General features: G+C 44.6%; 1 protein-coding gene across 1 annotated transcript; it reads left to right on the forward strand.

Annotated features, from left to right (window-relative positions):
* Positions 1–735: 735 nt before the first annotated feature.
* LOC126473913 (adult cuticle protein 1-like) lies at positions 736–3,552 on the forward strand. The gene is made up of 2 exons (XM_050101262.1): positions 736–785; positions 2,959–3,552. Exons 1-2 carry the CDS (start codon positions 771–773, stop codon positions 3,202–3,204), a joined length of 261 nt encoding a protein of 86 aa, XP_049957219.1. The 5' UTR covers positions 736–770; the 3' UTR covers positions 3,205–3,552.
* Positions 3,553–10,867: the final 7,315 nt, after the last annotated feature.

The following is a 10,867-nucleotide window of genomic DNA, read 5'->3' on the forward strand; positions in this document are numbered from 1 at the left end:
AGCCTTCTGTGAATTGCTCTGAAATGCTAATCATTTGCATATCACAGTATCTTCTTCCTGTCGGTTAAATTTCGCGTCTGTAGCACGTCATCTTCGTGGTGTAGCAATTTTAATGGCCTGTAGTGTAAAATAAACCTGTTCTCAGAAAAAAAATGCAGCATTACCTTTTTGAACGCCCCTAGTATATTATTTTTAAATGCCATTTTTTAAGGTCGCATACCTTTATGTGAATTTCTGCTGTGGTAACAGCCTACGGTCAAACAAGTAGCGTACAATGAAGAACATATGACAGCTTATGCACGTCTCAAACTCTGATTGGAAGAAATAATTTTTGAGACATGCGTACGAACCTCAATATGGTCAACCACAGGAAATACACTCGCTACCGGGGCTGCTTAAGACAGTGGTGGTACTGTTCTTGTGTCTACAGGCACAGAGTTTAGTACTGCTGCACGCAGACATGGCTACCCTGTGGCAGAAAGTGCGCCACCGTGACGCGCGAGCCTCTGCTTGCGCAACGTGAGCGTCGCCGTAGCGGGCGGAGCGCGTTGTGACGCCGGCCGCCGGCCGCCGGCCCGCAGGTCTGGCGTGGCGTGGCGTGGCGTGGCGTGCGCCTGGCAGGAGTGCCCGCGCTGCGGCGGGGCGGAGAAATCGGCGCGGACTCAGGATGCGCGTCACGCGCCCCGCCCCTATATAAGCGCCGCCGCCGCCTCGGACCGTCACTTCAGTCAGCGATCTCCGCAGACCACAACCACCTTCCAAACCTCACCATGGCCCGTTCTCTGGTAAGTACGGCGACTTTCCGGTCACACGGCGGGTCCAAAGTAACAGGGTAAATTTACACTTCAGATCGTAAGAACTTACTCAGCACAATCTTATATTTTTGTAATACGCAATCGCTTGTTATATTCAGAGTAAAGTATCGGAGGCCTAACGCTGAGAAAAAATTCCATCGCGAAATTGATCAAATGACTTTCTTCCATTCCTCCATAGTCCACCTGTGTCCCTTTCGTCATAATCCTCTTCAATGCCCGTCTATCACGATCTCTCAGAACACACTTTCGTCTGCGTTTGAAGACAAAAAAGTTTTAAAAATCGTTTTGTCTCAGTAGCATTCAGTTTAACGCACCCTGCCTGTTCCATGATTGTGCGAGGAATTTTATTAGTCAGTTCTACCTAACTGAAAGTAGCACTAAAGATAAGAAATATGAATGCGATAAGTGCTGTTTACATTTGTGGCATATTATTCGAGAAGAAGTTTCATGAAAAAGAGTGATATATTGGTAATTAGCACCCTCCGTAACCAATAGAAGATGAAGACTCCACCCCTGACGAAAACATTCTTATCTACATTTTCCGCGTCCACTCTGTATCAGTCGAGGGGATTTCATGATTAGTCCTTGTTGATAGTCATTTTCATTTAAGCCTGAGTGCTTCAGATCGGAATACCAATACAGAACGCTCCTCAGCAAAAGCTATGGTTGTTCATTAATTCCAACTGATGTACACGGTTACTCAGCTGCCCCTGCCTAGGGGTTTTATGCAACCCGCGATGCCTTAAATTGCCATGTGGAACGTTTTTATATTCTCTTACTTGCTACGTGCAAACTCTTAGTTCTACAGAACTGCTTTACTGCTTCCTCTGTTTATGTATTTTATGTATTTGCTTGTTCAGAATTTACAAAAGCATTCATCTCATAGTGCATTAACTTCAATATTCTGATAGCTCTACAATGTGCTACAATATTCTTAACGAATGTTCTTATAACACTATACAGTATTACTAATATTCTTGAGCCACTCTATGGCTGAATCGAAGAGTCCCTGTATTTCTTTCAGATCACCCTGATAGCCATACACGTCATGCACAAGTAAATGATCTATTGACTGGATTTCCCTGCAGTCATATTGTGAATTGTCAGATGAACCCCAATTGTCCATCAGGTGCTTACTACCAAAACTCGTTCAAAGACGGTCCAAGGTTGTTCCTCCGGAGGTTCACTCCATCTATCTTCTTATTGTGATCGTCCATCAGGTTTCGGTTCTTATGTCCACTTACAACCTATAGTTCTTCCAAGCTGTTTGCTCAGTACAAAGACTGAATTACACTAGGGATAGGCTACAACCCTGTCTCACTTCCTTTTTACGCGCTTCGACACGTATAACTCCAATCTGGTCCTGTGCAAGTTGCAGATACCCTTTAACTCCCAGTATTTCATTCCTGCTACCTCCAGAATCTCAAAAAGTGTATTCCGGATAACGCAGTGGAAGGATTCCCTCAAGCTGCCAATGCTATAGGTGTATCTGTACTTGTCTTCAGTCGGCATTCTAAGATAAGTCGTAGGGTCAAAACTGCCTTTCGTGATCCTGCAGTTCTCCGTAACTCAAACTGATCTTCTCGAGGTCAAGATCATCCAGTATTTCCATTCTTCTGTAAATAATACACGAAACGACATAGTCCTAGTGTATTGTGGACTGCCGTCACTGGAGTGCCAACTGAGCGGGTATCCACGGTATGTCCATCCTCTGAACAATGTAATGTCCGAGATGACAGTGATGGTGGTGGTGGTTAGTGTTTAACGTCCCGTCGACAACGAGGTCATTAGAGAAGGAGCGCAAGCTCGGGTTAGGGAAGGATTGGGAAGGAAATCGGCCGTGCCCTTTCAAAGGAACCATCCCGGCATTTGCCTGAAACGATTTAGGAAAATCACGGAAAACCTAAATCAGGATGGCCGGAGACGGGATTGAACCGTCGTCCTCCCGAACGCGAGTCCAGTGTGCTAACCACTGCGCCACCTCCCTCGGTAGATGACAGTGAACTGACGGCTCAGAACACTTTTCGGTATGTAGTAGTACGTGTAGGAAACAGGAGACAGTAGACGCAACTGTAGCTCCAGTGGTGAGGAGCAGGCGCTGGCGCAGCAGGTAGAGTGACCGCCCCGGCTCGTATGTCCGCAGGCTGTCGCCGTGCTGCTGGTGCTGTCCCTGGCGTGCTCGGGCGCGCTCGCGGGTCTGCTGCCCTACGCGGTGGCGCCGTACGGCAGCTCGTACACGGCGCACGCCATCAACCACGAGGTGGCCGCCCCCGTGGCGGTGCCTGCCGCCGCCCCCCTGGTCGCCGCCCCCGCCGCCCCCCTGGTCGCGGCCGCCCACGCGCCGCTGCTCGCCGCCCCCGCGCACTACACCTACCTGGCACGCCGCTAAGCGCTAGACTGCTGTCGCGCTGGCCGGTCGGGTAGATGCGGCGGCGGCGGCCACGCCACCGCCCTGACAGCAGAACCGCCTCTGGACTGAAGCCGAGACTGCGACCGACCTCGGCGGCGCCTCTGCCGTGGCGACTATCACCGCCGCAGAGGCCTCTCCAGAGGGCAGCCACCGACCCTGCGAGACCAGCCGCAGCCTTCCCGAGGGACCAGCGCCCAGCACGGCGTTCAGTGGGAGTCGACCGTGTCCTGATCCTCTGCAACACCCATCTTTCATATTTTTGTACAACCAAAAATGTTTGCCCAAATTAATTGCGTAACTGTTGTAAATAAAAACTTTCATGCATAACTGGCCAGTCTATCTCTGTTCACCCTACAAACAATAATTTTATCAAAAAGGTTGTCGCGCTGCTTATAATTTTAACAATTTACTTCAGCTGACTGACTTCGAAATTTAAAACTGCGTGGACCAAATATCCATATTAGAGTACTTGTAAAAATGATTCTTCAGGTGTAAGGCTGAATCGGCTAAACGAGCTTAGGACTCTCGCCATACTGACAAGCCAGTGTGGGGATTAAAGATGAGTTTTCAGCTCTGCACTCAAAGTCGCACATGTTGTCACACAGAAGATTTTACATTCCCGGGTTTCTACATAACTAACGATTCTGTTTCTCTTGAATGTAGTCTTTCCCCTATGGCTGTTGAAAATATGTTCTGAGATTACAATTTCGACATTTTGACATTTACAGACATACTTAAAGCAAACGTTATCATCACATAAAATTGGAAACCAAAGTAGTAGGGGAGACCAGGGCGCATGTACACGAAGTTTTTTCAGAATCTTTCATTTTTTTGTTATATTTATCGTGCTTAAAATTATTTAATCATATAAAATGTTAATATAGCATAATTTACAAAGTCAAAAAAAATGCTCAAATGGCGCTGAGCACTATGGGACAACATCTGAGGTCATCAATCCCCTAGACTTAGACCTACTGAAACCTAACTAACCTAAGGACATCACACACATCAATGCCCGAGGCAGGATACGAATGGTTCTAATGCCTCTAAGCACTATGGGACTTAACATCTGAGTTCATCAGTCCCCTAGACTTGGAACTACTTAAACCCAACTAACCTAAGGACACCACACACATCCATGCCCGAGGCAGGATTCGAACCTGCGACCGTAGCACTCAAGCGCCTAGAACCGCTGGACCACAGCGGCCGCCTTACAAACAATCCTGTTGAAGGAACATCCGCAGCTGAGCATTATACCAGAGGCTGAAAATACCGCTACAATTGTAAAGTTCTTTTATTATCTCACGACCGGTTTCGGCCTCTTACACGCCCATCTTCAGGTGTCGTAACTTCAAGCGCCGCGGTGGACGTGTACAAGGCACGGTGTCCTACCTACGAGCGCAGAGCATATTCTTGATTTCTTTTTGTTTGTATCTTTTGAAATGGTGAATATGAAGGCAAGTTTCAGTCTCTTTATCAAACTGCAGCAGATTATAAGAGAAAGGAAGAAGAACAGGACGGAACTTTCGTTCAGACGCAAATGCCTGCTAACAGACGCTTTGTAAGGACTGGTTTGTGAGAGAAGATTAAGGAGGAGATACAAGATGATAGACTACATAAACGGAAGCGAAATGAAGAAAATGAGAAAACCTGCGTTTGTGCAGGACTAATGACATTAAGTAGGCCTGTCCACGTTTTTCTTGCCCTTATCAGTCCTTGCTCTCATAGAATTAATTTCTACAGACTGAGATTCATTAGGTTTTAATAGCTTTTTTAAAAAAAATCTGGTTTTTTAGTCTCCTGTGCGCTCATTTTTTTTAGATTATGTTTGCAACTACGGCTGTCTTCAAGTTTCCTTGATTTGGATATCAGTTAGGATGACAATGAAAAATAGTCCGCAGACGTGCCACAGAACTGCGTAAACGTAACTGCATCGTCAGGTCTGAAATAATTTCGAAACTACAGTAGTAACTTCCAGGCTTTTAAATTATGCAAATGTACCATGTAAATTAAAATACTCTCCTGTAAACGAACACATATTAGCCTATTCTCAGTTCTAAAAGGTATGATCCCAAGGAAGTTTGGTATTTGAGTAAATACATTTAGTCACAATCCACAAAAACACAAATATGTTCTCTGCACTACAACTTTAACTCAAAGAAAAGCGTTCTGCTTAAAATTGGCCCATATGCAAACGTGCCCCGGTCTCCACTCCTTACAGAGAATATACAAAAATAAGAAAACCCCAAGAACGCAACACATTACCATGCGTAATACGGCATAAAAAACCCATTGGAATTCCAAACTGCTTCCAGTCGTCTTGGAATGGATAAGTACAGATCCTGTGTTTTTCAATAGTATCTGATACAATTCTTCCTGGAAACTTGTTGGAAGTTCAGGTAACCACGATGGAGTTGGATGGTGATCACTCATCGTTCTCTCCAAAGTAAACCACAAAGGCTCGGCAATATTGAGATCTGGTGCCTGAGGTAGCCAGAGGGGATGCGTCAAGTAAGGGGCAATCTCCTCTTCGAACACGGCATCACAATTGGGGAACAAGCTTTGGACCATCGGATGAGTCTGATCAGCCAACCGAACTGGCGTTTGGTTCTGCAGTTACTTTTGCAAGTCTCATCTTATTTTTAGTCACAATCCTCTTCAATGAACGTTCGTGACGATCACTCAACACACGATTTCGTCCGCGTTGTGATTTAGCAGATGATACTTTGTCGTTTCCCTGTATTTTGTCGCTTTCCCTTTGTGTGGTATAATTCTTCGATATGGTGCCAACTGGAACACCAAATACTTATCCATCAGGTCGATTAAAGGAAAACACCGAAGCAATTCAGAGGTGGGCTGCTAGATTTGTTACCAGTCGTTTCGATCAGCACACATGTATTACGGAGACGCTTCGGGAACAAATGAAAAACCCTGGAGGGGAGGAGACATTCTCTTCGAGGAACGCTGTTGAGAAAATTTAGAGAGCCGGCATCTGAAGCTGGTTGCAGGACGATCCTGTTGCCACCAACTTGCATTTCGCGTAATGATCACGACCATAAGACAAGAGAAATTAGAGCTCTTATGGAGGCATATAGATAGTCGTTTTTCCCTCGATCTGTTTGCTAATAGAACAGGAATGGAAATGACATGTAGTGATAGAAATTACACTCCGCCACGCACCTTACAGTGGCTTGTGGAGTGTGTACATAGATGTAGATCCTTTGGTTACTGAAGCACCCGCCAATCGAGCACCACGTTCGAATTCACTTAGCTCCGACATGATGCACTCACAACTACATGAAACGATGACTCCATATTTTTGTCCAAGCTCTGCATGCTACTGGGTTTCTAGCCCACTAACGATTCTGTTTGTATTGAATGTAGTCTTTCCGCTTATGGCTATTGAAAATATTTAATGGAACTGCGACTTCGACATTTTGTCATTTTCGATCATACTGACAGAAAACATTTTCACCATATGAATTATGCCGGCACCAAATAAAAAGGTAATAAATCTGTCAAAATGCAAACATAAGGAACACTTACGTGGCACGTTTAAGCCCATTGTGATATACTAGAATGTAGTTTCCAGCTGTTTGGATACAAATATATATTGTGGTACAAGTATACCCGTGCTCCCACACACTATATCTGCACGAGCCATGTGGCGAGCTCAAAACCAGGATTTGTCTATAATAAAAATAACAAATGTATCAACAATATAAATTAAAACTAATTGCTCGTTTAGCCACCTTGATTGTTGGATTTCAACAGTGGTTAAATGAAAGAAGGATGTGAGCACACAGACAGTGTGAGCTAACAAGTATGAATTTATTGGTATCTGCAGGAATCATCATTTGCCTTGTTCAAAGAAATTTCGGGCTTGCAGCCGGTCATAGTAAACTTCATTCCACGATATTTCGGCTGGACAACTGCCAGCCATCTTCAGGTGAACCGAACGAGGACTGACGAAGACGTTCTCCGCTCCGTCTTATATAGTGCGCTGATGGTACTGCCGCGCATGCGTTGAAGTTGCGGAGACAGAAGGACCACACTGCCCAGCTGCAGCACCCTCGATGACGGAACTGCAGTACTCAGCTGCCGTCGGTATTGTGGCTGGCCGCAGCTATCGAAGTCTTCTGGCGTCTTCGCCTCGAACAAATTTCGGAGATGACGGGAATCCACGCGTTATTCAGTCGGTAACCACTGTCACGGTTCATTATATTTTTTCGCAATGCGTATTTCGCCGGATTCCTTGATAATGAACTCCCAAAAGGTTGTTGCTGAGGCCAAAACCGAAGTTTTGTTCAAAATGGCTCTGAGCACTATAGGACGGAGGTCATCAGTCCCCTAAAAGTTAGAACTACTTAAATCTAACTAACCTAAGGACATCACACACATCCATGACCGGGACAGGATTCGAACCAGCGACTGTAGCGGTCGCGCGGTTCCAGACTGAAGCGCCTAGAACCGCTCAGCCACACCGACCGGCCGAAGTTTTGTCATAGTCCATTGAATGTCCGTTGGAAATACAATGTTCCGCAACTGCAGACTCACTGGGTTGAAGTAGGTGAGTGCAACGTTTATGTTCGGTACAGCGCTCTTCCACTGTACGCGTTGTCTGTCCTATATAGGCCATACCACATTGACACGGTATTTTATAAATTACCGCCTTTCAGTGATAAATCATCCTTCATCGATCCCAGAAAATCTGAAATCTTAGAAGGAGGACGAAAAGCCACTTCCACATGAAAATTATTAAGAATCCTAGCTATTTTGAAGGAGATATTTCCAACGAAGGGAAGAAAATCTAGGGACTTGGTTGGCGCGTTCTCCTCTTTATTCACTTCTCGGTTCCTGGCTTTAGTTTAGAAAGCCCTGTTAATTTTGCCATTGTCTGTGAACACCGTCTTTAAATGTGCATGTTCCTTAGGCAAATTCTCTGCATCCGACACCGTACGTGTCCTGTGCTCAAGGGTTTTAAGCACACTCATGGTTGGAGATGGGTGATGGCAACTTGAAGAATGCAAGTACAAATCAGTGTGAGTGGGCTTACGATAAACGGAATGTCCCATCGAGCCGTCACTCTTCCGTTTAACCAAAACATCCAGGAATGGAAGACAACCATCTTTCTCTAGTTCCATAGCAAATCGAATATTCTCATGGATGGATTTAAGATAATGATAAAACTCCGTTAACTTTTCTTCTCCGTGGGGCCACACTATAAAAGTATCATCGACGTATCTCCAAAAAACAGTTTGCTTAAAAACCGCTGATTCAAGTGCTCTTTCCTCAAAATCCTCCATAAAAAAGTTAGCAACCAGAGGGGACAGAGGGCTGCCCATGGTGACACCGTCAGATTGTTCAAAATATTCCTGGTTAAACATAAAACAGCTTGAGGAAAGAGCATGCCGAAACAAAGCAGCGATGTCCGATTCAGACTGTTGACCAATTAGCGTCAAGGAATTCGCAAGAGGTACTTTTGTGAAAAGGGAAACTACATCAAAACTCGCTAGAAGATCCGAACTACTTAAGATGAGAGCCCCCAGTTTGATGATAAAATCAGCAGAGTTCCGTAAATGGTGTGAACACAGTGAGTGTTAAGTTATCTTGATGTGGATATTGCACGTGGGACTCTTCTAAGCGAATATTTTGATTTCATGCGGGGCCTGCTAAAGTAAATATTGTACCTTAACGCAAGCCGGGTTGTAGCAGTAAGCACAGTGCACATGATTGCGCAAAAATTAAATGTAACTTCAAATCTTGTTACAAATGTGGATCAGTTCCGCAAAGTTCTGTTTTAATGTTGTTTCAGTACGGACCTTGTTATCGAACGTGTGATTCATTTACGTGAATCGTGAGGTACTATGTTATACAGGGTGCTACAAAAAGGTACGGCCAAACTTTCAGGAAAAATTCCTCACACACAAAGAAAGAAAATATGTTATGTGGACAGGTGATCGGAAACGCTTATTTTCCAAGTTAGAGCTCATTTTATTACTTCTCTTCAAATCACATTAATCATGAACGTACCAGCGTGACTTCAAACACTTTGTTATAGGAAATGTTCAAAATGTCCTCCGTTAGCGAGGATGCATACAGCCACCCTCCGTCCATGAAATCCCTGATGCGCTGATGCAGCCCTGGAGAATGGCGTATTGTATCACAGCCGTCCACAATACGAGCACGAAGAGTCTCTACATTTGTTACCGGGGTTGCGTAGACAAGAGCTTTCAAATGCCCCCATAAATGAAAGTCAAGTGGGCTGAGGTCAGGAGAGCGTGGAGGCCATGGAATTGGTCCGCCTCTACCAATCCATCGGTCACCGAATCTGTTGTTGAGAAGCGTATGAACACTTCGATTGAAATGTGCAGGAGCTCCATCGCGCATGAACCACATGTTGTGTCGTACTTGCAAAGACACATGTTCTAGCAGCACAGGTGGAGTATCCCGTAAGAAATCATGATAACGTGCTCCATTGAGCGTAGGTGGACGAAACTAAAATGAGCTCTAACATGGAAATTAAACGTTTCCGCACACATGTCCACATAACATCTTTTCTTTATTTGTGTGTGAGGAATGTTTCCTGAAAGTTTGGCCGTACCTTTTTGTAATACCCTGTATATGAATGAATTCTTTGTACAAGGTGAGTCTGAAAAGTTCGTTGCATGGTTTCGGAAGATACAAACACAAGAGTTACGAAAAAGATACCTTTACTGTCCTATAAAGTAATCACCAGCACCTACAGCACACTTCTGACATCGGTTGTGAAGCTATCGGAAACTGTCGGTAAACGTTTGTTGTGGAATCACTCGAAGTACCGTGGTGCGCTTTGTAGGTCATGTACATCATTACAGGAGATGAGACCTGGCGTTACCAGCACGATCCTGAGACCAAGCTACAGACAGTGGCGTGGTGTTCATCGCGTTACTCGCCTCCCAAAATATGTCGGTTGGCAAAATACAAGAATGAAACAATATTGATCACCTTTTTAGAGGTCAAGGGGTTGATACATAACGAATACTTACTCTAAAAAGGCGGGGAAGGTGATGAACACCATTCCCCTTACTGTCGTTTGGTCTCCAGATCGTATTGTTAACAACATGTGTCATCTCCTGCAGTGATACGGATATGAAGCAAAACCTGACCACAGTGCTTTGAGCCATCACACGAGAAGCTTTCCATGATAGTTTCCAATAGCTTTAAAACAGATGTCAGAAGTATCTTAACGCTGATTGTGATTACTTTGAAGGCCAGTAAGGTATTTGGTTGTAACTTATGTTTCCTTAATTTTCTGAGCCCATACACCGAATTTCTCCTAAGTATATGTAGCAGGCGTACTGAACACTTAGACCTAAGCATGGATAGTTGAGCAGTACATTGGTGATCTTAGTGATCCGTAGTTGTTAGTAGCGATTTATTCAGTTATGTGTTATAAATAAGTGAATATTTACTGATATAATGAGTGACTGTCATCATAATTATTGAATTCCAAAGGCCGCATGCGGCGTGATATAAAGTCTTACGTAGTATTTGGGTCGCCTGTGAGGACAGATTCGATTGTTTGTATTAACTACTGTTGTTATTTTAAGATGGTGTTTGTGTTATTCAGGCTCTCTTCAAGTTTATTCAGGTCACAAAG

Source organism: Schistocerca serialis, chromosome 4 (genome assembly GCF_023864345.2).
Source record: "Schistocerca serialis cubense isolate TAMUIC-IGC-003099 chromosome 4, iqSchSeri2.2, whole genome shotgun sequence".
Taxonomy (NCBI): domain Eukaryota; kingdom Metazoa; phylum Arthropoda; class Insecta; order Orthoptera; family Acrididae; genus Schistocerca; species Schistocerca serialis.